This window comes from Octopus sinensis, linkage group LG12 (assembly GCF_006345805.1).
Source record: "Octopus sinensis linkage group LG12, ASM634580v1, whole genome shotgun sequence".
NCBI lineage: Eukaryota > Metazoa > Mollusca > Cephalopoda > Octopoda > Octopodidae > Octopus > Octopus sinensis.
Window position 1 is genome coordinate 70,157,630 of NC_043008.1, and position 21,110 is coordinate 70,178,739.

Below are 21,110 nucleotides of genomic sequence, written 5' to 3' on the forward strand. Positions count from 1 at the left end.
TTGAAACATATTTCTATTATATATATATATATATATATGTATGTGTGTGTGTGTGTGTATATATGTGTGTGCGTTTACATATATGTATAGAGAAAGATAGATAGGTAGGTAGATGGATGGTTGGCAGGCAGATAGGTAGATGAAAATTGAAATGGAAAAACTGTACTTAACACATATAGCTGACTTTGTATATACTTTATCACGATCTGAATGTTCTAGAACCTTTACTCTGAGTTTTATATTGTTGGTTATTTCAACAATTAAAGAAGAAAAGCAGCATGTCTCAATAAGCAAAAGATGTTTGTAAACACATCAAAATTTGATTGATTGCTAAAAAAAAAAAAAGAGAATTTTCTCACACATACATCTAGTCATCAATCATATGCAAAACATATTATTTATTCATATATTCACTAGTAAAAGTGTGATATTTTCTAATACACAGTATCATGTGTGTAAAACACATACAGACATAGAAAGCGAGTGCCCTCAATGAAATTTAATGTTGCCGAACAACTGGATTTTTTTTATTATGTGATCTTTCAAGATATAATTAGTCTCTTATGTTGGAAATAAACTGTTTAAGCCACATGATAAAATTTTTACTTTGAATATCAATGGAAATATCTACAAGAATCATTTTGTGAGGTATGAATGGCTACACATTATACATAGAACAGTAGTAATACTAAAAAGTACAAATATATGAAATGAAACTAGATGGTATAATCTTCCATGTACTTTAAATGACTTCTCTGTTTTCCTCATCTTAATTTTTCATCTAATTCAATTCTGCAATGTTTATACCTGTCTCTCTAGTGCTCTGCCATTGTTTGTGGTCAGCTGCTGCCATTCTCTATGTAACTTGTAACCAAGCAACCTGCTTTACTGAGATGTTGCTTGATTATATCCTTATACAGTTATAATAATGGTTTCTGATTTAATCATAAGACCTTAAGGTATTGGGGAGTAGTTGAGACCTTTGACTCCTGTAGTTGATGAGTAATGCATTTTATACTTGATGCAACACCAGGCAGTGACTCTCATGGCTTCTGATCTTAACTGATTGAAAGTATTATTGTGTACATTGTTTTGTCTTGGTATAAATGATGGGCTACAATAAATATTCTGCTCAATACCACAAATTTGCTTGTCAGTTGCTTGACCATAACCAGTTGAGCATGTCCCTTGGTGGATGAAAATATGTGCATCTCTGATCATGAGCAGAAGTAGTGGGGGAGCATCATAGTCATGTGTTGAGAGGAATTCTTTGGGGTTTGGATAATTCACCTTTGAAAACATGGGTGTTTTGTTCAGCATCTTTAAACAACCCTTATTCAGGGACCTTTTGACCTGAAGAAAATTCTACTGGGTCCCACTTGCAAGGTCATGCACTGTTTATCTTGATATGAGATCATTCTGTTGTTCGTATATGGTTGCGATGCATGTGCCTGGTATACCCTTATCAGAGGGATAGTCATGATGAGTATATGGGGATTCATATATTTTACCCCAGTGTCACTTTGATGGCATGCAATGCTCTCTGACTCAATAATAATAATAATCCTTTCTATTACAGACACAAGGCTTGAAATTTTGAGTGAGGGAGTTAATCAATTATATCGACCCCAGTGTTTCACTGGTACTTAATTTAACTGACCCTGAAAGCATGAGAGGCGAAGTTGACCTCAGCGGAATTTGAACTCGAAAATATAAAACCAGAAAAACTTCTGCCTGGTACCTTCTAGCTTACTGCCTTAATAATAATAATAATAATAATAATAATAATAATAATCCTTTCTATTAAAAGCACAAGGCTAAAAATTTGTGGGAGGGGCATAGTTGATTACATCAACCCCAGTACTCAACTGGTACTTATTTTATCAACCCTGAAATGATGAAAGGCAAATTCAACCTAGGCAGAATTTGAACTCAAAATGTAAGGACAGGCTAAATGCTGCTAAGCAATTTTCCCAGTATGCAAACAATTCTGCCAACTCACCACCTTAGTAGTAGTAGTAGTAGTAGTAGTAGTAGTAGTAGTAGTAGTAGGACTATGTTTTATAAATTTTCTTATTTCTCTTCAGATCCTTCATTTTTATTTTCATAGTTAAGGTTATTTAGAGCACAATGTTCAAACACATATGAATATAGGCAGGAAAAAGGAAAATAATACCAGAGATGTTTTGTACAAAGTTACAAATGTTTTGGGATGCTATGACTGGTTATATCAACTGCAGTGCATAATTTTACTAATTTTATTGACCCAATGAAGATAAATTGCAAAACTGGCACTGGCTGAATTTGAACTTGGTATAAACAGTTGTATCTAAATACATCTGATCAATTTGTTAGGCACTTTACCATATCTGCCACTCTCTCTTACACTTAAGTGATGGTTTTAACATTAATTTCTAGCATTGGTATGAGCCATAAATTTGTAAGGTACAAGTATAGTTGATTGAATAGGTACATTATTTTTACGTGTTTCTGTCATTAGACTATGGCCATGCTGGGGCAGAGCCTTCAAGAATTTTTGTCAAATGAATTGATCCCAGTACTTAATTTTTGTTAAACCTGGTACGTATTTTGTCAGTCTCTTTGGCTGAAATGCTAAGTTATGGTAATGTAAACGCACTGACACTGGTTGTGAAGTAGTAGTGGTGAACAAACACAGACATACACACACATAGATATATGGGCTTTTTGCAGTTTTCGTCTACTAGATCTATTCACAAAGCTCAAAGCTCTAGAAGAAGACACTTATCCAAGGTGCTAGACAACAGGACTGAACTCATAACCATATGGTTGTGAAGTAAGCTTCTTAACACAAAAGCACACCTGCACCTATATTACTGATATTCAGTTTATGGAAACTCTGAGGGATTGAAAGAGGTAACTTTATTGGTAAGATTTGAATGTTAGAATAAGGAGGGATGTAAAATTGCTACAGTATGGACTTAATTTGATGTGACTTATCACATCACTCCCCATTAGAGCATCATTATCATCATCATCATCGTTTAACATCCGTTTTCCATGCTGGTATGAGTTGGACAGTTTGACTGAGGACTGGTGAGCCAGAAGGCTGCACCAGGCTCAATCTGATCTGGCAAAGTTTCTACAGCTGGATGCCCTTCCTAATGCTGACCACTCCAATAGTATAGTGGGTGCTTTTACATGCCAATGGCAAGAGGGCCAGTCAAGCAGTTCTGGCAATGACCATGCTGAAAAGGTGTTTTTTTTACTTGCTACCTGCATGGGAGCCGCTCTGGTGGTGCTGGCAATGACCACGTTCGAATGTTGTTTTTCATGTGCCACCGGTATGTGCTGGTAAGGTGATGCTGGATCATGCTTGAATGGTGCTTTTTATGTGCCACTGGCACGGGAGCCAATCCATGACCCTGGCAATGATCATGCTCGGATGTACTTTTAACATTCCACTGGCATGAGTGCCAATCAGGCGGTACTGTCATCGGCAACGTCAGTGATTTTGATTTGATTTGATTCAGTTTATATATTTTTCTAATTGTATTTCATATCATATTCAGCTGGTTATCACAAATGACTTATGAAGGTCAAAATCTTTGAGAAACTGCGAATGCTACAGTCATAGTTGCTATGTAAATGTGAAGGTCATTACCCCTTGCTCCTTTCTAAATCATGAAATGTAAATAATAAAAAAAAAAACCTACTCTATATTAGCGACTAAAATATCGACAACTATTTGTCTTTCAATGATATCATTTTAATACAATATCAAATTTTATCTCTTCAATATAAGCAAAAAAAGAACAGAGCCAGTCAGACAGATACACACATGTACACACGCATATACAAATACATATGCATACATATATATATGTATACACATACATATATACACACATGTATGTATATATATATATATATAAAAGAAAATTCCTAAATAAACATGCTTTTCATAGATGTTTCACCATAAATTTCATATTTTTTGAATAATGAAAGAAATCTAAACACTCTTTCCCTCGCTCTCCTTCTCCCTCTCTTGCTCTCTCTCTCTCCTTCCTAATCTCACTCCCCTCTTCTCTCTCTCTGCCTAATCCTCACTCACAAATTTCCCCCCTGTATCACAGCAATGTTTGCAGACACAGATTTCCGTTGCAGAATTCCAAGAGAGATTTCTCACTTTTGGTGCTACCAGCATTCTCTGAACAATTACATTAGTCAAACAAGTCGTGTTTATATGATGTCTTGAATAAACTGTGCCCGCCATTGCATTCCATGGCCAATATGGAATAACAACAATAACAGCAAAAATAAAACTAAATTCAAACTATTTTTATAGATTGAAGCTATGAATAAAATATTCGAAAATATTCCACTGTTAACCCTACGCATTTCTTTAGAACAGTTGGAAATCAAATCTATATAAGACTTTAATTGATTTTTGCTATTATTGTTGATGCTGATGTTGATGTTGTTGTGCAAATATCTTTGTGTGTATGTATGTGTGTGTGTGTTTGTGTGCATATTTTTCTGATTTATGACAGACAGGTAAAAGAAAAAAAAATGAAAAAATTCCTCATCAATATTTATATCTAGTTAGAAAAAGAAGAGGTAGGAAAGAGAGAGAGAGAAAGAGAGAGATAAGGGTAGTGGTGGTAGAAAAGTGACAGCAAGAGAAGGAGACAGAATGCCTCTAGATATTCTGATTGTAGAATTATAGTAGTGTGGTGAGATGAATACAACAGTAATAGCATTTACTGTATATCAAAACTGTTACTTCATACATACATACATACACACATACACACATACACACTTACATACATATACATGTATGTAACATATTCATACATACAAACATGCATGCATACATACTTACATACATATTTATTCATATATTGTGAGAAAACTTGCGGTAAATGCTCCATATTTTTTATCATATGATATATGCATATGAGGTTTGTTTCTTTCATTCACATTGCTATAAAGTCATAGCTCTGACTACTTTTTGAGTTGTTGTGCACTCTAAGCGATTAAATATTTTGCTTTGATTAGCTATAATTGTACTGCCTCCATTCATGTGTGTCTTTCTAGTGTGTATATATATATATATATGTGTGTGTGTGCATGTATTTAAATATATATATGTACATATATTCATAAGAAAAATGTGTGTGTATATATGTAGATGAGGCCATGAATGGACAGTTATTAGAGCATTTGATAGAACATATTGAAATATTTTTCCCAGCTCTCTCTACCCTCTGAGTTCAAATCCTGCTGAAGTCAGTATTACCTTTCTTCCTTTTGAAGCAATAAAAATATAATATCATCCTTGAGTTAGTGCAGCCCTTTCTCCTTCCAGATGTCACTGTTTGGATGATCCACTGAGCTATGGGTTGTCTGCAAATGCTTGTGAATACACAAACACTTAATGATTATAGACAAGTCTATTAGTTATCTAAACAGTGACTTAGTATCCAAGGTCATTTGAAACCAGATTACTGAAGCCAGATCATTAAAAACCAGATTAGTGAAACTAGATCATTTGAAACTAGATCACTGAAACCAGATCACTGAACTTAGATAACAAAAACTAGATTAGTGAAGCCAGGGTAGTGAAACCAGATCACTGAACCTGGATCATGAAAACCAGATCACTAAAATCTTGACCACTGAAACCAGAGTAGTGAAGCTAGATCAGTGACTTTACATCATTTGAAACCTGATTAATGAAACTAGGACAGTAAAATCAGATAATTTGAAACCAGATTACTGAACCTAGATAATGAAAACTAAATTACTGAACCTAAATCATTTGAAACCAGTCTACTAAAACTACATCATTTGAAACTATGTCATTGAAACTAGGCCACTGAAATCAGATTACAGAATCTAGATAGTGGAAATTTGATTACTGAAACCAGGTCACAATGTCTAGATCAGTGAAACCAGATGATTTGAAACTAGATCATTTCTAGTAAGATTACTGAACCTAGTTCATAGAAACTAGTTCACTGAAACTAGATCGAAAACCTGAAACAACTAAGAAGAGTCGAACATATGCTCTATGTAGTTGCGTGAATTGTCAGAAGTAGGAGCTAAATCTCCCTGAGATAACATTGTATTGTTTTAAAATATGAAACAATGCATTTGTTAATATACTCTTAGATACACTGTGACTGCACAGAGATACATCTGGTCATAGATCAGCTGGATCAGAGTTAACTTTAGGTTATGAAACTTCATGATAACTAGAAGTTACCAATCCATTTGTTATAACTACCACTACAAGCTACTATAGCAACTAAATCTAACTATTGTGTACCATGATCACCATTACTAATTACTGTAACAACCATTACTAACTACTATAGCCATCTATACTAACTATTGTAATTAACATACAAATTACTGTAATTACCAGCAATACTTACTATAACCAATATAACCACCATTACTAATTACTGTAATCATTAATATTAGGTACTATAGCCACCAATAATAACTACTATAACTACCAATACTAACTATTATAATCACCTATACAAACTTCTGTAATCACCAATACAAACAACCATTGCCACCAATACTAACTACTGTAATTAACAGTACTAACTATTATAAGTGGTACTATAGGCATATGAAGAAGCCTTCTTGTAATCAATTGATCAACTAGAAATGACAGCTTAGTTTCCTTCAAAGCAAAGCATTCTGTTGAGATAATTTAGTCCTAGATACTGGAACATATTTGATCATTGGTCTGTTTAGTCTCATGGATTACCTGGGGCTATGGTCCCTAAACCTACTAGAAACAAGTAAACTCTTACTCATATAACAGACCCTATTATCTTAAATAAGGAAGAACACATTGGACAATACAATCCTAGATTCACTGTTTCAATAACAGATGGCGGATGGTCAAGACTAGAATATCTTTCTTCCTTAGTTGGCAAGATCAGACTAAATATCTATGATAACAACAACATTAACAAAAATCATACACCATTGCATTTTGGTAGAGTCATATTTATTACGTTGTTATTCAATTTTTCTTGATTTAATCAATTCATGTACTGCTACTTAATTATTCTGATAATGAACTGTTATACTCAGTAATTCATTAAGTTCATTACTTGGTTAGTTCAGGTGCTATAATGACTGATGTACTGATTGTATAACCTAATAAACATAACACATTATAAACCTCACAAGTTGAACTCTATTGAAAGTTTTCATGTTCATAGTACAGCTTCTAAACCAATCATTGAATTGAAGCAATATCAAGCCTGGTTACTACTTAGATGGGTGGCCACATGGGAAACCTAAATGCCCTCAGCATCACATTTAGTTTGTGTAGGTACACAGTGTAGTGGTTAGTGGTGTTCAGCTTGTGATTATAAGGTTGTGAGTTCAATGTAATTTGCAACTAACTGGATGGTGCATTGTGTTCCTGAGCTGGACACAGTGTTCCATATTGCACAAATTTACTCAGCTGAGAATGAGTAACAACTGAGTGCTAGTGCAGCCCTCGCACCTTCTACCTCTAACATCTTGAATGTTCTGATGAGTGAACATTGTTGAGGCAAACTCACTGTTTATGTCTGCTCATGACTATTTAAGAACTTAAGACAATTAGGAAAAGCAGGGAACCGGCTATCATGACATACTCATTCATGAGTAAAGGCTGGATGTTACTACTTGATACCACTAAGAGGAAAGGGACCTAGTAGAAATAGAATCCATACCTCCCTCAAATGATACATGATTGGTTTGAAAGAAAAAGAGAAGGATGCATTAAGCAAAGTATTCTTGAAGACTCCTAAAGTACAGGATAGCTTTGATCAGAGAGGACTAAGCTAAAGAAGATAGTGGACTTTGTTAAAGGTAGCGAAGTACTAGGTAGTGCTGTTAAACTGTAAGATGGACTAAGAATACCACCCTGATGGGTTGAAGCATTAAATTGGGTATTAGATTACATCATCCACCCAAAAATGCTCTGCTAGACTTATACAAGTATGAAGTAGGACAGGTAAACTGAGTGATGTATTAAATGTACAGTACAAAAGGCTGCTAGAAATAGCAGTTAAATCTCCTTCCCGTCTGCCTATCATCTTAAAAAAGATAAGAGTTACAGAATGTCATCCTAAATGTGCTACATCTAATAATATAAAAAGCTGGTCACAAATGGAACATCTTTGATAGTAGGTCTGCTGGACCAAGGTTGATCCAGGGCTAAATTACAACACAAATAACATTATAGTAAAACTATAGAATCTGTGAAAAGAAGTGTACATGGTATGCATGTATGTATGTATATATATATATACGTATATGCACATTTGTGCATTTTTATGTGCAGGTGTATGTAAATATTTGTTTTATGTTTTAATTATTTTTTTTTTACCTGTTCAACTGTTTTTCAAATCTGTTGATGTTTCATTTATTTTCACAATTAACCAATGTCCCCCCCTTCCTTGTGGCCACCACTCTTGTTACCTCATCCTCCCTTATTCTTCCCTATTACGATAATACCACTTCACTCTCACTACTCCCAACCCCCAATCTATCCAACAATACAATTAAGCATTTCATATCTCTCTCTTTCTCCCTCCCTCTCTCTCTCTGACAAATATTCTGCCTAGCAGAATCGTTAATCTTCTTTGCAACATGACATTTACTGTAATAATATTCTGACATTGTGAAAACAACATGGCCATTTAGTCAAGTACAATACTGTTGCAATATAATGTAACACCTTAATTTTTTTACTCTGCAGTAAATAATGATTTATTTTATCCTTTTATCCTTTGCTCTCTTCATTTTGATACTATTCCCACCACCAAAAGCAATATTAAACCAGGCAAATTCTTTGGAACCCATTACTATATTCTTCCCAAGAAAAAGAATTATGAAATTTTCAAACTTAGGATCCATGATTGTTGATAACCAAAAAACAGGCTTGGCACATAGATAGAGAAACATAGCACGGATATGTGTATGTGTGTGTGCATGTACATTTATATGTACCTATTTCTTTATTACCCACAAGGGGCTAAACATAGAGGGGACAAACAAGGACAGACATAGGTATTAAGTCAATTACATCGACCCCAGTGCATAACTGGTACTTAATTTATCGACCCCGAAAGGATGAAAGGTTAAGTCAACCTCGGCGGAATTTGAACTCAGAATGTAGTGACAGACGAAATACCGCTAAGCATTTCGCCCGGCGTGCTAACGACTCTGCCAGCTCGCCGCCTTCAGAGGTACATTTATATGTACCTATGTACTTAGGTATGCACACCTGCATGTTTTCTTCTTCTGATTGCTTTGTTACAGAATATTTTCTGGCGACCTGCTTGGTGGCAAAGACAAAATATAGAAAGATGTGGGTTGTGTCTTTTCATCTTGCTCTATGTCATTCTGTCTATGTTTTTGATTTTGATTTTTCCAGTTTCAGCCCATGAGCTGTGGCCATGCTGGGGCACCATTCTGTCTATGTTTTTAACATAAGCAACTATCTTGAAAATGAACTAAGATGAAACAAATGAGTAATTAGTTAACAGTGCTAATGTTAACTGGTAAGCCGGTAAACCGCAAAAGTATCTATATGGTTGCTAGACATAGTAGAAATAACTGCTAAATTCTTATCGTATCACAATACCATCTTTAATGTATAATGAGATGCATTAGATAATGTAGTCCAAGGTACTCATAGTTTTACAAAAATAGTAAGATGGATGTGGTTGAAATGCTTTTTATCATGGTTCCCTTATTCAATACTAACAATAACCAACAAACATATCTCCACCACCACCATTACAATCAGACTAAAAAAAAACAAAACAAAACAACAAATAGCAAACAAATCAACAACATTATTCTAATATAGAATTAATAAGAAAGGTTATATATATATATATATATATATATATATATATATATATATATATGTAGTACACTCTGGTGAGTGTGAGGAAGTGCATCCAGCTGTAAAAATCCTGCCAAAACAGTCACAGAAGTCTGGTACAGGCTTCTGCTTGGCCAGCTCCTGTCAAACTGTCCCACCCATACCAGCATGGGAGGTGGATATTAAATGATGATAATAGTTAGATAGATAGATAAATAGATAGATACATGTACTGGTAGCACCTAAAAGTACCTAACACATTCTCTAAAGTGGTTGGCATTAAGAAGGGCATCCAGCCATAGAAACAATGCCAAAATAGACAATTAGAGCCTGAACTGCTCTCTAACTGGACAGTTCCCGTCAAGCCATCCAACCCATGTCAGCTAGGAAAATGGACATCAAATGATCTCACACACACACACACACACATGTATACATCTATATATGTACACACATGTATGTATATATTACACAAAGATGGCAACAGGAACGTGTTTTTTTGACAGGTTCATGTCTTCCATATTCCATTACTGTTTACAAGTTACATTTTATATCACCAAGATTTTTCTAACTACTTCCTTTGCATAAATTAATCAATATTTTCTAGAACAATCTTCTGCTTCTGTTATTTTCATTACTCCACTAATGTTGCTGTTGTTTTATTTAAATAGTTTATAAAGTATTTTAATGATTATTATTGTTGTTATTATTATTGGGAAGGTCATTACACCAACGATAACAAACACAATTACTGGTTCAATATCACTTCTTTATTGTTAGTCAATTGGTTAAATATCTAACCAACTAACTGATCAATCATTTGTTTAATGTATTGGTTAAACAATCAATTGATTGTTTGTTTGTCAAAGTCCTTTTGTTGCTATTTGCAACCTCATCAATGGCATGCACACTCTCTTCAAAGTCTACCTTGTGTCTGTCTGAGAGATAGTCCTGTGCCTGTGTGTATGTATGTTTGTATGTGTGTCTGTAGATGCTGGGATATGTTTGTCATCCCGTAAAGATTCCTTATGTGGAGAGGGAGGGAAGAGGAAGGGAGAACAGGGTAGTTATGTGTGTATGTGTGTGTATGCGTGTGTGCACATGTTTGTGTAATTGAGTTAGTTCTCTGACTGAATGTATGTGTGAGTGCTTACGTAAATGTGTGCATTTCAGTGTGTGTGTATACACACATGCATGTGTGTGCAGTGTAACCAGTATTGTGAATAAGTAAGCAGTTGTGTGCATGTGAGCATGTGCCTGTGCAAGTCTGTATGTATGTGTGTGTGTTATATGTGCATGTATGTGTGAGTATGTGCAATAATGTTTTACCTCACTGGGTAAACCATCACTCTAGACTAACCAGCAACGTTTTTCTTGTAATTAACAGGTAATGTGGAGAAAAGCATCTGATCCTCATCCATGGACAATCGGTACCTACACATATGTAAAAGATTCCAGTGTAACGGTAACTCATAATGAAGAAGCCAATGAATGGAACTTATTAATAAAAAATTTAGAAAAACGACATGGTGGTGTATATGTGTGTCAAGTGAGTACACGTGATAGGATCTCTCGACAGGTGCTACTAAGAATTACTGGTAAGTATCAGCTCTGGGTATTTTACAGTGATCTGCAAGGTAACTTTTGATACAAGATCTTTCTCACACACACTTTGCATTTTGAATTGTTTGGTTTTTGTGGGTTTTTTACCTCTGTTGTTGTATATTTTTTATCTTCAGGCGTTGACCTTAACTGTAACACTTTTATGACTGTATTTCCCATGGAGTATATATATATATATTTATATGCATAAATGAAATAAAGTAGTACTCAACATATCTGGTAAGCGTTCTGAAAGAGTTTGGTTCAGCTCCACATAACTTGAAGTCTTGTGGTTTTGTCCTATGCAACCATGAATCAACTGTTATCAATACACACACACATGCACACACATATATGCATGCATTCACACACATATATACTAGCTGGGTAGTCCATTGTTGCTGGGCAATTTACAAAATAAAATACCTTTATTTCAATATTTTTGTATTCTATGTCAGACCATGCCTTTCCAAAGGGGAAGCATGAGCAATATACATGTACAGAGAAAGAGTGAGAGACAGTGTCATAAATATAGAGAAGAAGGGTAAGTTCACTACAAGGAAAGCATAAAAGACAGAGAGAGGGGGGATCTTTTCTATTGTTGCCACAGATTTTGAAATTAAGGGAAACTTTTCAAATTTGATGAATTGATGTAATTTTTCATGCTGAATATGGTTTATGATACCTTAATCCCAAAATGTTTTAGAAAAATGTTACAGATGTTGAAAGTTTGATAAATTTTACCCAATCTGGATACAAAATTTGGAAGCTGGTGTTTCCTGCATAATAGCTATCACAAAATGAAAGCTATTACATTACAGCAATGAAGTTTTAAACAAAATAATAGTAATTACATGTTATATTAAGAGAGAGAGAGTGTTGGGAGCAGCATGCATAAGAGAAATACATGTACAGAAAAAGAGCTCGAGTGAGTGTGGTAAATATATCTAGAGAGGTAGAAAGTTTAAAAGACAGGAGGGAGACATATGACAAACAGTGAGAAGGAGATTTAGCAATCTAAAAGCGGAGTTATTTCTTATATCAAATTATATTTTCTGATTACTGTTTACGATAAACCCTCTCTTTGGGATGTAAAGTTTGAAAATCATGCTCATTTTTCTTGAGGACATTTTCCTTTAGATCATTTTGGGGTTATATAAGCATATATATACACATACACTCTCATTTATATATATATATTAGAATATAAGGATGAAGTCACATTAATGGTTTTTATCAGGTAGTCAGAATGCAATAAAAATTTATTGGTAATTTTTATATTAAATTAAGGATTATATATATATACAACAAAACTTCCTTAATGATAAACCCCTAAGCAAGTATTCCCCTTACTAGAATTAGAATGCTAATGAAGGGCAATCTTACAGTATTAGTGTATGGTATAATATATACAACAAAACCATCATAAACTAAGAAACCATTAACTCCCGAAATAAGTTCAACATCCCTGGAACTAGACACCCTATTAAGGACAACTTAGAAATCACATGAACACAATGTAAAAAAAGGTTTGCAGTGAACAACAAAAACAAATAAAGAAGCACATCAAGTCTATGCATCCTACCATCAGCTGCCCAATGGATATCCTTATCATTTTGATACCTGGGCACTGCCATTCAATCCAGTCGTGTCAAAAGTGTTACAAACATAAACAAACAGAGCCTGGAAATTAAGAGAGTGTAAGCATGGACCAAACTTCAGCACAGTGCATCCACTATGTCTACACCAGCTTATCATTATATATATATATATATATATATATATATATATATATATATATATATATATATTATATATATTATATACACCAAATATATACGTTTTATTTATTATTTTGCACATCACTTAATCATCGGTATATTATTGTTATTTTATATTTAAAATTCTATTATATGTAATTTTCTAGATGGTGTAATTTAATTGTTCATTTTGAATTGATAAAAGGTGTTTTTTTCTAATTTATATATATATATATATAAAATATAAATTAGAGATAAAACCACTATTATGCAACTCAAACAGTGATAGGTATAAACCAAAACATTAATAACAAATAATATAAATTTTTATAAGTTTTATGTTTTATAAAAATATATATTATTTGTTATTTATGTTTTGGTTTATGTCTATCACTGTTTGAGTTGCATAATAGTGGTTTTATCTCTAATTTATATTTTATATATTTATACTGTGAAATTTGATTTAATACTAAATTGAATTTTTCCCTGTAAGTTTGGAATTATACTCCCTCATATTAAATATATATATATATGTATATACACATACATGCATACATATATGTGTGTGTGTTTTAATGAATTTTAAAAGTAATCAAGCATTTGGGAGATTTTAATTAGTAACTAACCTTTTCATTATTAATCTGTTGTTTTTATGTGATGGTGGATTGGTAGGATTGGGCAAAATGCCTTGTGGTATATTTTTTGTTCCAGCTCTTTATGTTCTGAATTCAAATTCTGCCAAGGTTCTTTTGTGATTGATAAAAAAAATGCACCAGTCATATACTTGGGTTGACTAACCTTTCTCCCTTTAAGATTGATGGTCTTGATCCTAAATTAGAAACAATTAATTAATCTGGTGTTTGGAGGTAGTGCCTTACAAAAAGCCTTGCAGATTTTCTTCTGAATTTTGAGTTCAAATTCTGTTGAGGTCAACTTTTCTTTCATTTCTTCCAGATCAATAAAATATATAATAGCAGTCAAGTACTGGAGTCAATTTAATCGACTAACCTCCTCTCACTTAATCTCAAGCCTTGTATCTATATTAGATAATTGAAATTATTAATAAATTATTGATCTGACATTTGGAACACAGCAGAGATTCTGACATACATTTAAGCTTTTGTTATTTAAACCAGTCATATCCAGCCCAAATATTATGCCTGCCTTATGTTTAAACTGGTCAGATTTTGCCTCTCTCACCTCATCTTCAATGTTATTTTAAAAATAAACAATTGCATCCTGAAAAATCTCAAAGCTGTGGGACAATGTATGGTCTATGCAAAAACAATGTGAATACACACGCATTACATTTGACTGAGTAATCCGAATGTTAAAGAGTTAACTTTGAATATGGCATTTCTTTCATAAAACTAAACCAGGAATAGTCTTAGTCAAGTTATTAGCAAATAGTTAAAGTGTTAGTTGTTCTGATCTATTCACTGGGTACTGCTTGTGTTACAGAAGACAGAAATGCTGATTTATTCAAGAATATACATTTTTTCTATGTCTATTGAAATTCAGTTATAATTTTTTTTCAAAGAATTTTATAAAACAGCATTCTTTTGGCTTGTAAAAATGGTTTTATTTTCTTCACTGGAGAAACATCAATAGAAACTGTCCCTTAAGGGTTAAATTCTTATCTTTGTTTTTGTCATTTTTTTTATCATTTCCATTCATGTTTCTGTTTCTCCTCACATTTTGTTTTTTGCCTTTTACTTTATTCTTGTTGGAATCATCAGCATCTCATTATCTCCTTCAGCATAGTACTAACTTCATCAATTTCTCCATTTTACCATTTACATCATCATCATCACGTTCATTTTACCATTATCATCATATTCATTATTCTACTATCATCATTATCATTATCATCATATTACTGCAGTCTTCATCATCTTCTTCTCCTTCCTCTTATGCTTGTCATCATCATCATCCTCAACATAAACAACAGCATCAATATTATCATTACCGCCACCATCAGCATCTGTGTACTTTATATTATTTTGTGTCCTTTAACAGCTCTTCAGACTCTTCTCTCCCTCATCTTAGCATCATTTCCTGGAGATATTTCTCATATTTCATTCATATCATCTTCCTTCATCATCTAGGAGATGCTTCCCCTGTAAGGAAAAGAAAAAAAAGAAACAATGCAAAACAAAAAGAAAAGAAGCAACAGAAAACTAAACAAAACTAAAAAATAAACTAACAAACAAATGAAAAAGATGCATTTGAAATTATTACCTGGAGGAGAATTATCAGAGGTTATAAACTGGAATAATGATACCAACAGGATCAAAAGACCAAATTTTCAGCAATGTAACAGGGATGATTATAGTTAGTGATTGCTCACAATATCAAATGGCCCCAAATTTAGAAGTTGGGGTTAGCAGGTGGGATTTAATCTCTTTAATTACCAAACCTCCCTTTCTCTGAACCATTACTTATCGTATTGACCCTCAGTGGGATGAAGAGCACAGTTAGTTGTTTTAAGATTTGAACACAGACCTCTGCCTAATCATCACTTTGTTATTTTAATGCTACAGCCCTTCTTAGTGCCTTCTTCATTTGCCTCATTAGCACACAGCTACAGATTCGTAAGGAAGGAGTATAGTTTAAAGAACTGACCCTCATTAATACTAATCAAGCCAATGTGGGAGTCTCTACAAGGTCACTTGATCTGCTAGAAAATCTCCCTGAAATCACAACCAATGTGGTCCTGCTCATAAGTAAAAGGTAGGATGGTCATAGCTTGAATGTCTATGATCATAGGCGTGCTCAACCAGTTGGTTTGATGTTAAACAGGAGCAACAACAAAACAGTGTGGTTATGTCACACATTGCCTTTGACCTTCAGCAGTAGTTTAAGCTATAGTCACCTTCTGAATGAAGTTTATGCATCTAAGAGTGGAGTACTAGATATCAAATGATTTGCTTTGATACTTCCTTCTTTAGTGTGATATTTTCACTTTATTTTCTATATATTTACCTTGCTGGGTGTGTGTGAGAAATAGAGCTGCATTATACCCAGGGGAATTCATTTGAGTGTAGGGGCCCAAGATGTTTCCTTTTAGATTTGCCAAAGGTGCAACAGCCATATTAGTGCCAGAGCCATAAATAAAAGAAAATAAATGAGTACTCTCTGCAAAATGGTCAGTGTTTGCAAGAATATCAGCTATTGAAACTAAGTCAATAAGAAATTTTTGAGTGATTTGTGGTCTACCAACCCATCTACAAATACAGCAACAAGCCATCAAACTCCTGCCACATTAGAAACAGGCATAAAATAATGATGATGGTGATAGATGACAACAATGTCATCCATCCACCCAGGGAAATATTAGTTCACATATATTGTGAACCTCAGTACATGAGAAAATAATGAAGATCCCAGCAGTGAATATGATATCTGCATAATGTACTTTTGCATTATGTAATTATATTTATTCATATAAATTGTAATTATCTCATGTGTGAGCACAGCAATGCCTCATTATTTTGTTTTGTTCCAACAAGATGTTGGTGTTGGTGGTAAGAGTAAAAGAGTGGTGTTTACAAATTGTTACTGATGATCAATTCTCATATCACGCACAAAGAATATTACTACAACATAACTGATTCTATTAATTTACTATTGTTGTTGTTGTTATTATTATTATTATTTTTAATAATATACTTAATATTATAGTTTTTATATATTATTAATTGTTATTATTAATACTGATATCATTTTTATTAGTAATATTTCCATTTGATTTTAGTTAATATCATTTACATTATTGATAATATTATTAAGTATCATTACTTTTTACTGTTATCTTTGTTTTTGTCATCATTATTATTACTATTATTATTATTATTATTATTATTATTTGGTTTGGTTGCAATTCCATTCTGTAGCCAAGTCAAATATAATTCCTCCAAGCATTCATTCAACTGTACACTGATTAAAAGCAAATAACTGGCCTAAATACTGGGAATTCTGATGTAACAATACAAGGGGAGAAATAATAAGTTATGTATTAATAGTCAGAGAATATCTCGACTGCATAACATAAGAAGAATTTACAGTGAAATATGCTGTATTTATTTATTTGGCCTAATGGAAAACCTTATAGTATATATACATAAATACAGATACACTTATATATCTACATAACTACACACACGTGTATATATGTGTGTGTATATATGTATGTATATATATGTATCTTTTATTAAAACAGTGAGTTCAGTAAAATGCCTTTTAGTAGATTCACTGTTTTAATACATGTTCACACTTAGTATTTATCCTTTGACTACTTTAATGTAAGTGGTCTTACCATGTTACCCAGAGCAGGTAACCCCTGGATCATCATCATCATCATCAATGTTTCTTTTTAAGCATCCACTTTTTCTGTGCTGCATGGATCAGACAGAATTTATTTGGGGGAAATGTATCTACAGATGCTGCAGGACCATGTGGTAAGATTAGGGTTTTGTTGTCCAGTATAAAGTGGTTGGCTAGTTCACTTGAGTATGGCTAGAGTGTAGGTCAGGTGGGCCTCAGTTTTTTGAGGGTTGAGTATTTGTGAGGGTAGAAGTTGGAGGAGAGGTGCAATGTCCTCTTACAATACAATGAAGCAAACTGTTGTGATCTTTACCTCTTTAATATTCAAATTACTCTGTCACATGTAATAATTATTCATTCACTCTGCTTTGAATTAATCATGCATTATCTCATAACTTTAAAATTTTGATACTGTGATGGTTTATTTTCAGAATGATATTGCAGGGTAGGTGTGTGAGGCTAAATGTGGCTGGTTTGAATATAAAACAAATAGAATATTTGGGACTGATATGGGTGGTTTAAATGCTAAAGGGCTGAACATGACATCACAGTAGAAACCCTACTTGAGGCTATAGCTACACAGTGTCTTTATAAGCTGCCATGCAATCAAATATGAATTCATTTAACATCGCATTCAGGGCTGAGGATCTGACTCTGACCCTTCTATTTGCAGTATGATTGACTCCAAGTCCAACTCCTCTATTTGTAGTTAAACTAATTACATATTTCTTATGTTTATTAAAAATGCACTACATAAATGACCTATATGAACGATCTGGCTACTGTTTAGCATTACAGACTATCAAGACTATATGTAAAGGTTATGGCTATACAGTTGTGGCCTTTATATTTTATTTATTAAAGTCATTACAAACAATTAAGTGCAAGGCAAACCCTACAAAATTATAAGAGGCTGTTTTCATTAAATGACAATAAAGTAAAGTGATATAAAAGAAATAAGTTTTAAAAACACTGCAAAATACAATCAAGAACATTTTTCTTCACTGTTTCAAAAATCTAAAGTACATCAAAGTTAAAACAAAAAATATTGAACACTTAAAGCCACTTAAACAAATGGCCATTTTTAAAAGAAATAAACTCAATTAGATCATAACCCTTCCTTTTTGAGATTAAAGCAATGTTGGAATATAAAATTTAAGTGAATGTATTATGAAAGATTACACTCAAGGACATTAAAAAAATTATAGTGTAAAACATTGAAAAGTTTATCGCTACAAAATTTATTACAGAAACACTCTATCTATACAGTAGGGGTTAGATAAAAAAAAAAATCCAGATCCAGAATTTACTAACATCTTATTTTCATTTTTTCTCTCTTTTTTTTTTTGTTGAAACAGAATTGGTTCTACCTGATCCACTCCCATAGAAACCTTTAAATCTGATTTGATTATTTTTAGCAGAGAAAATACTCAAAATAATATCTGTAGAATCTGAAATCTTCATGCTTTATATTTTTATCTTAAATTGAGTCAGAGTCAGTAAAAATGTTCTGATTCTGACTCAACTAATCCAATAATTGCATCTGGCTCCAGTTCTGACTCGACAACCCTTCTTGCATCAACATGTACATGTCAATGTAGGCTACACATCATAACAAGGCATAAACTGTTACCATTTCTAAGTATTGCATTTACAGTATTATCACTCATGAACAGAGGAAGTATTGTCCCAAATTCTTACATATATTGTTATATATGTATATATATATATATTTCTTATACTTTTGTTCTGCTCCTGTAATGAACTTTGCACCATTTATTCATTACACTGTTATTCATTTTTAAAACTTTTGTCTTTGGTAATACATTTGCTGACTTGTTCATTTGATCACAGACGTATATAAATATATGGACATGCAGGTGTATGTGTGTCTAATTTTTGCATATCAGTGTCTGTGTGTGTATATACACATACATATTTATATATATTGGAGTAAATGCGCTAAGCAGTGTTTATGTATAATCACAATTTAGGTTAGTTGAAATATGTTTGTCACATATTTCAACTGCCAAAAGCAAATACATTGCAGTTACCATAGAGAAAAATTCTCTCTTATGGTAAAAAGGTGTGAAAACACTCCGTTTGTTCAGTTTTGCCCTCTCTTGGGAATCTGAGACATCAATGTTTCAAGTTTGCTGACTCTTGTTGATCAAATGTACCTGAGAGGGGCAACCCTGAATGAACTGGCAAGGCTTATGGCTTTCAGCACTGCGAGTATACTTGTTAGATAGCAACTGAAAGAAACCCAATAGATATATAACTATATATATATATATATATATATATATATATATATATAGTTATATATCCTTTAAGTTCCTATACAGGAAACGTTTAGAATATGCATATAAAATCTTCTATTTTATTGTGCTGGCTACAGCTTAATGATGCCAATTGGCAATACCAGTTTGTTTTTGGTTGTTCTGAGCTGTGCCAATATAATGGTTCTTCCAAGGATTGTTATTGTTACTACTATAATTATATATATATATATAAATATCTGTATATGTCTATGCTTGTGTATAACTGTTATATCATGATAGTTGTAAATGAGTGGCACCACCATGTATGTGGTGTCCTTCCCCAATCTTTTGTAAAGACATATCTGGATAGACATAAAGGTTGGTGACAGGAAGCACATCAGGCTGAAAAAATCTGCTGAAACAAATTCCATCTGACCCATGCTAGTATAGTCAAGTGGATGTTAAACGATGATGATTATATATATATATATATACACACACACACATATAGGGTTCATTGCTCGAAATGAGGAGTAGATAGACTGCTGACAACTGATGAAGGGTCGTTCTTTGTGTTACTTGTCCTGTTTTCCATTTTTCCCTCTCCTTGTTTGCGTATTTAACTCATTTGTTTTCATATTTCATGTTGTTTACTATTGGTGACGTCCTGTACTAATATATGCATATATATATATATATATATATATATATATACATACACACACATACATACATATAGTATTTATATTTTTTCATTGAATGCCAGTCATCTATTTCCAAGTAAGTTTATATAAACCTAGATAAACTTAGATATGTTTCGACCAAAGATTGGTCTAGGCCATGTCTAACTTAATAGCACCACCTGATAAGATTATGTAAATCCTTTTTAAGTCAAGTTTTGTGGTATCATGGTCAATTCAAGTAGTGAGTTCTTATTGAGTGAGTTGTATCCAGATATAGGTGGCTTATCTGGTATTCCTTGAAGAAATTTATCCAGACTCCATTTAAAGGTGATGGGATCCTTTTCCTCTTTGATCAGTTTTGGGACAATGTTAAATATGTTAAACAGGGCATGGCCCATTGAGGAAAAGAAATTGTGTCGCAGTGTACCTATATGTTGTGATCCTGAATTGGGCAGGGGATATATGGCTCGTGGTCCCAACCTTGGATGAACCTTGAAGCTGATGTTTAGGTTGTTTGGGCAATGCTGGCAGTATATTCTCCACATTGTGCAAATCATATACCATTCATGGTGGC

General features: G+C 33.3%; 1 protein-coding gene across 10 annotated transcripts in view; it reads left to right on the top strand.

Annotated features, from left to right (window-relative positions):
• The window catches only part of LOC115218071 (zwei Ig domain protein zig-8), a 547,852-nt gene that overhangs the window by 239,126 nt on the left and 287,616 nt on the right, over positions 1-21,110 (top strand). For all 10 annotated transcript variants that reach the window (XM_036508049.1, XM_036508046.1, XM_036508050.1 and 7 more), the window contains one exon: positions 11,289-11,499. In XM_036508049.1, the coding sequence (XP_036363942.1) occupies positions 11,289-11,499 (211 nt within the window). The remainder of the gene's footprint in view (positions 1-11,288; positions 11,500-21,110) is intronic.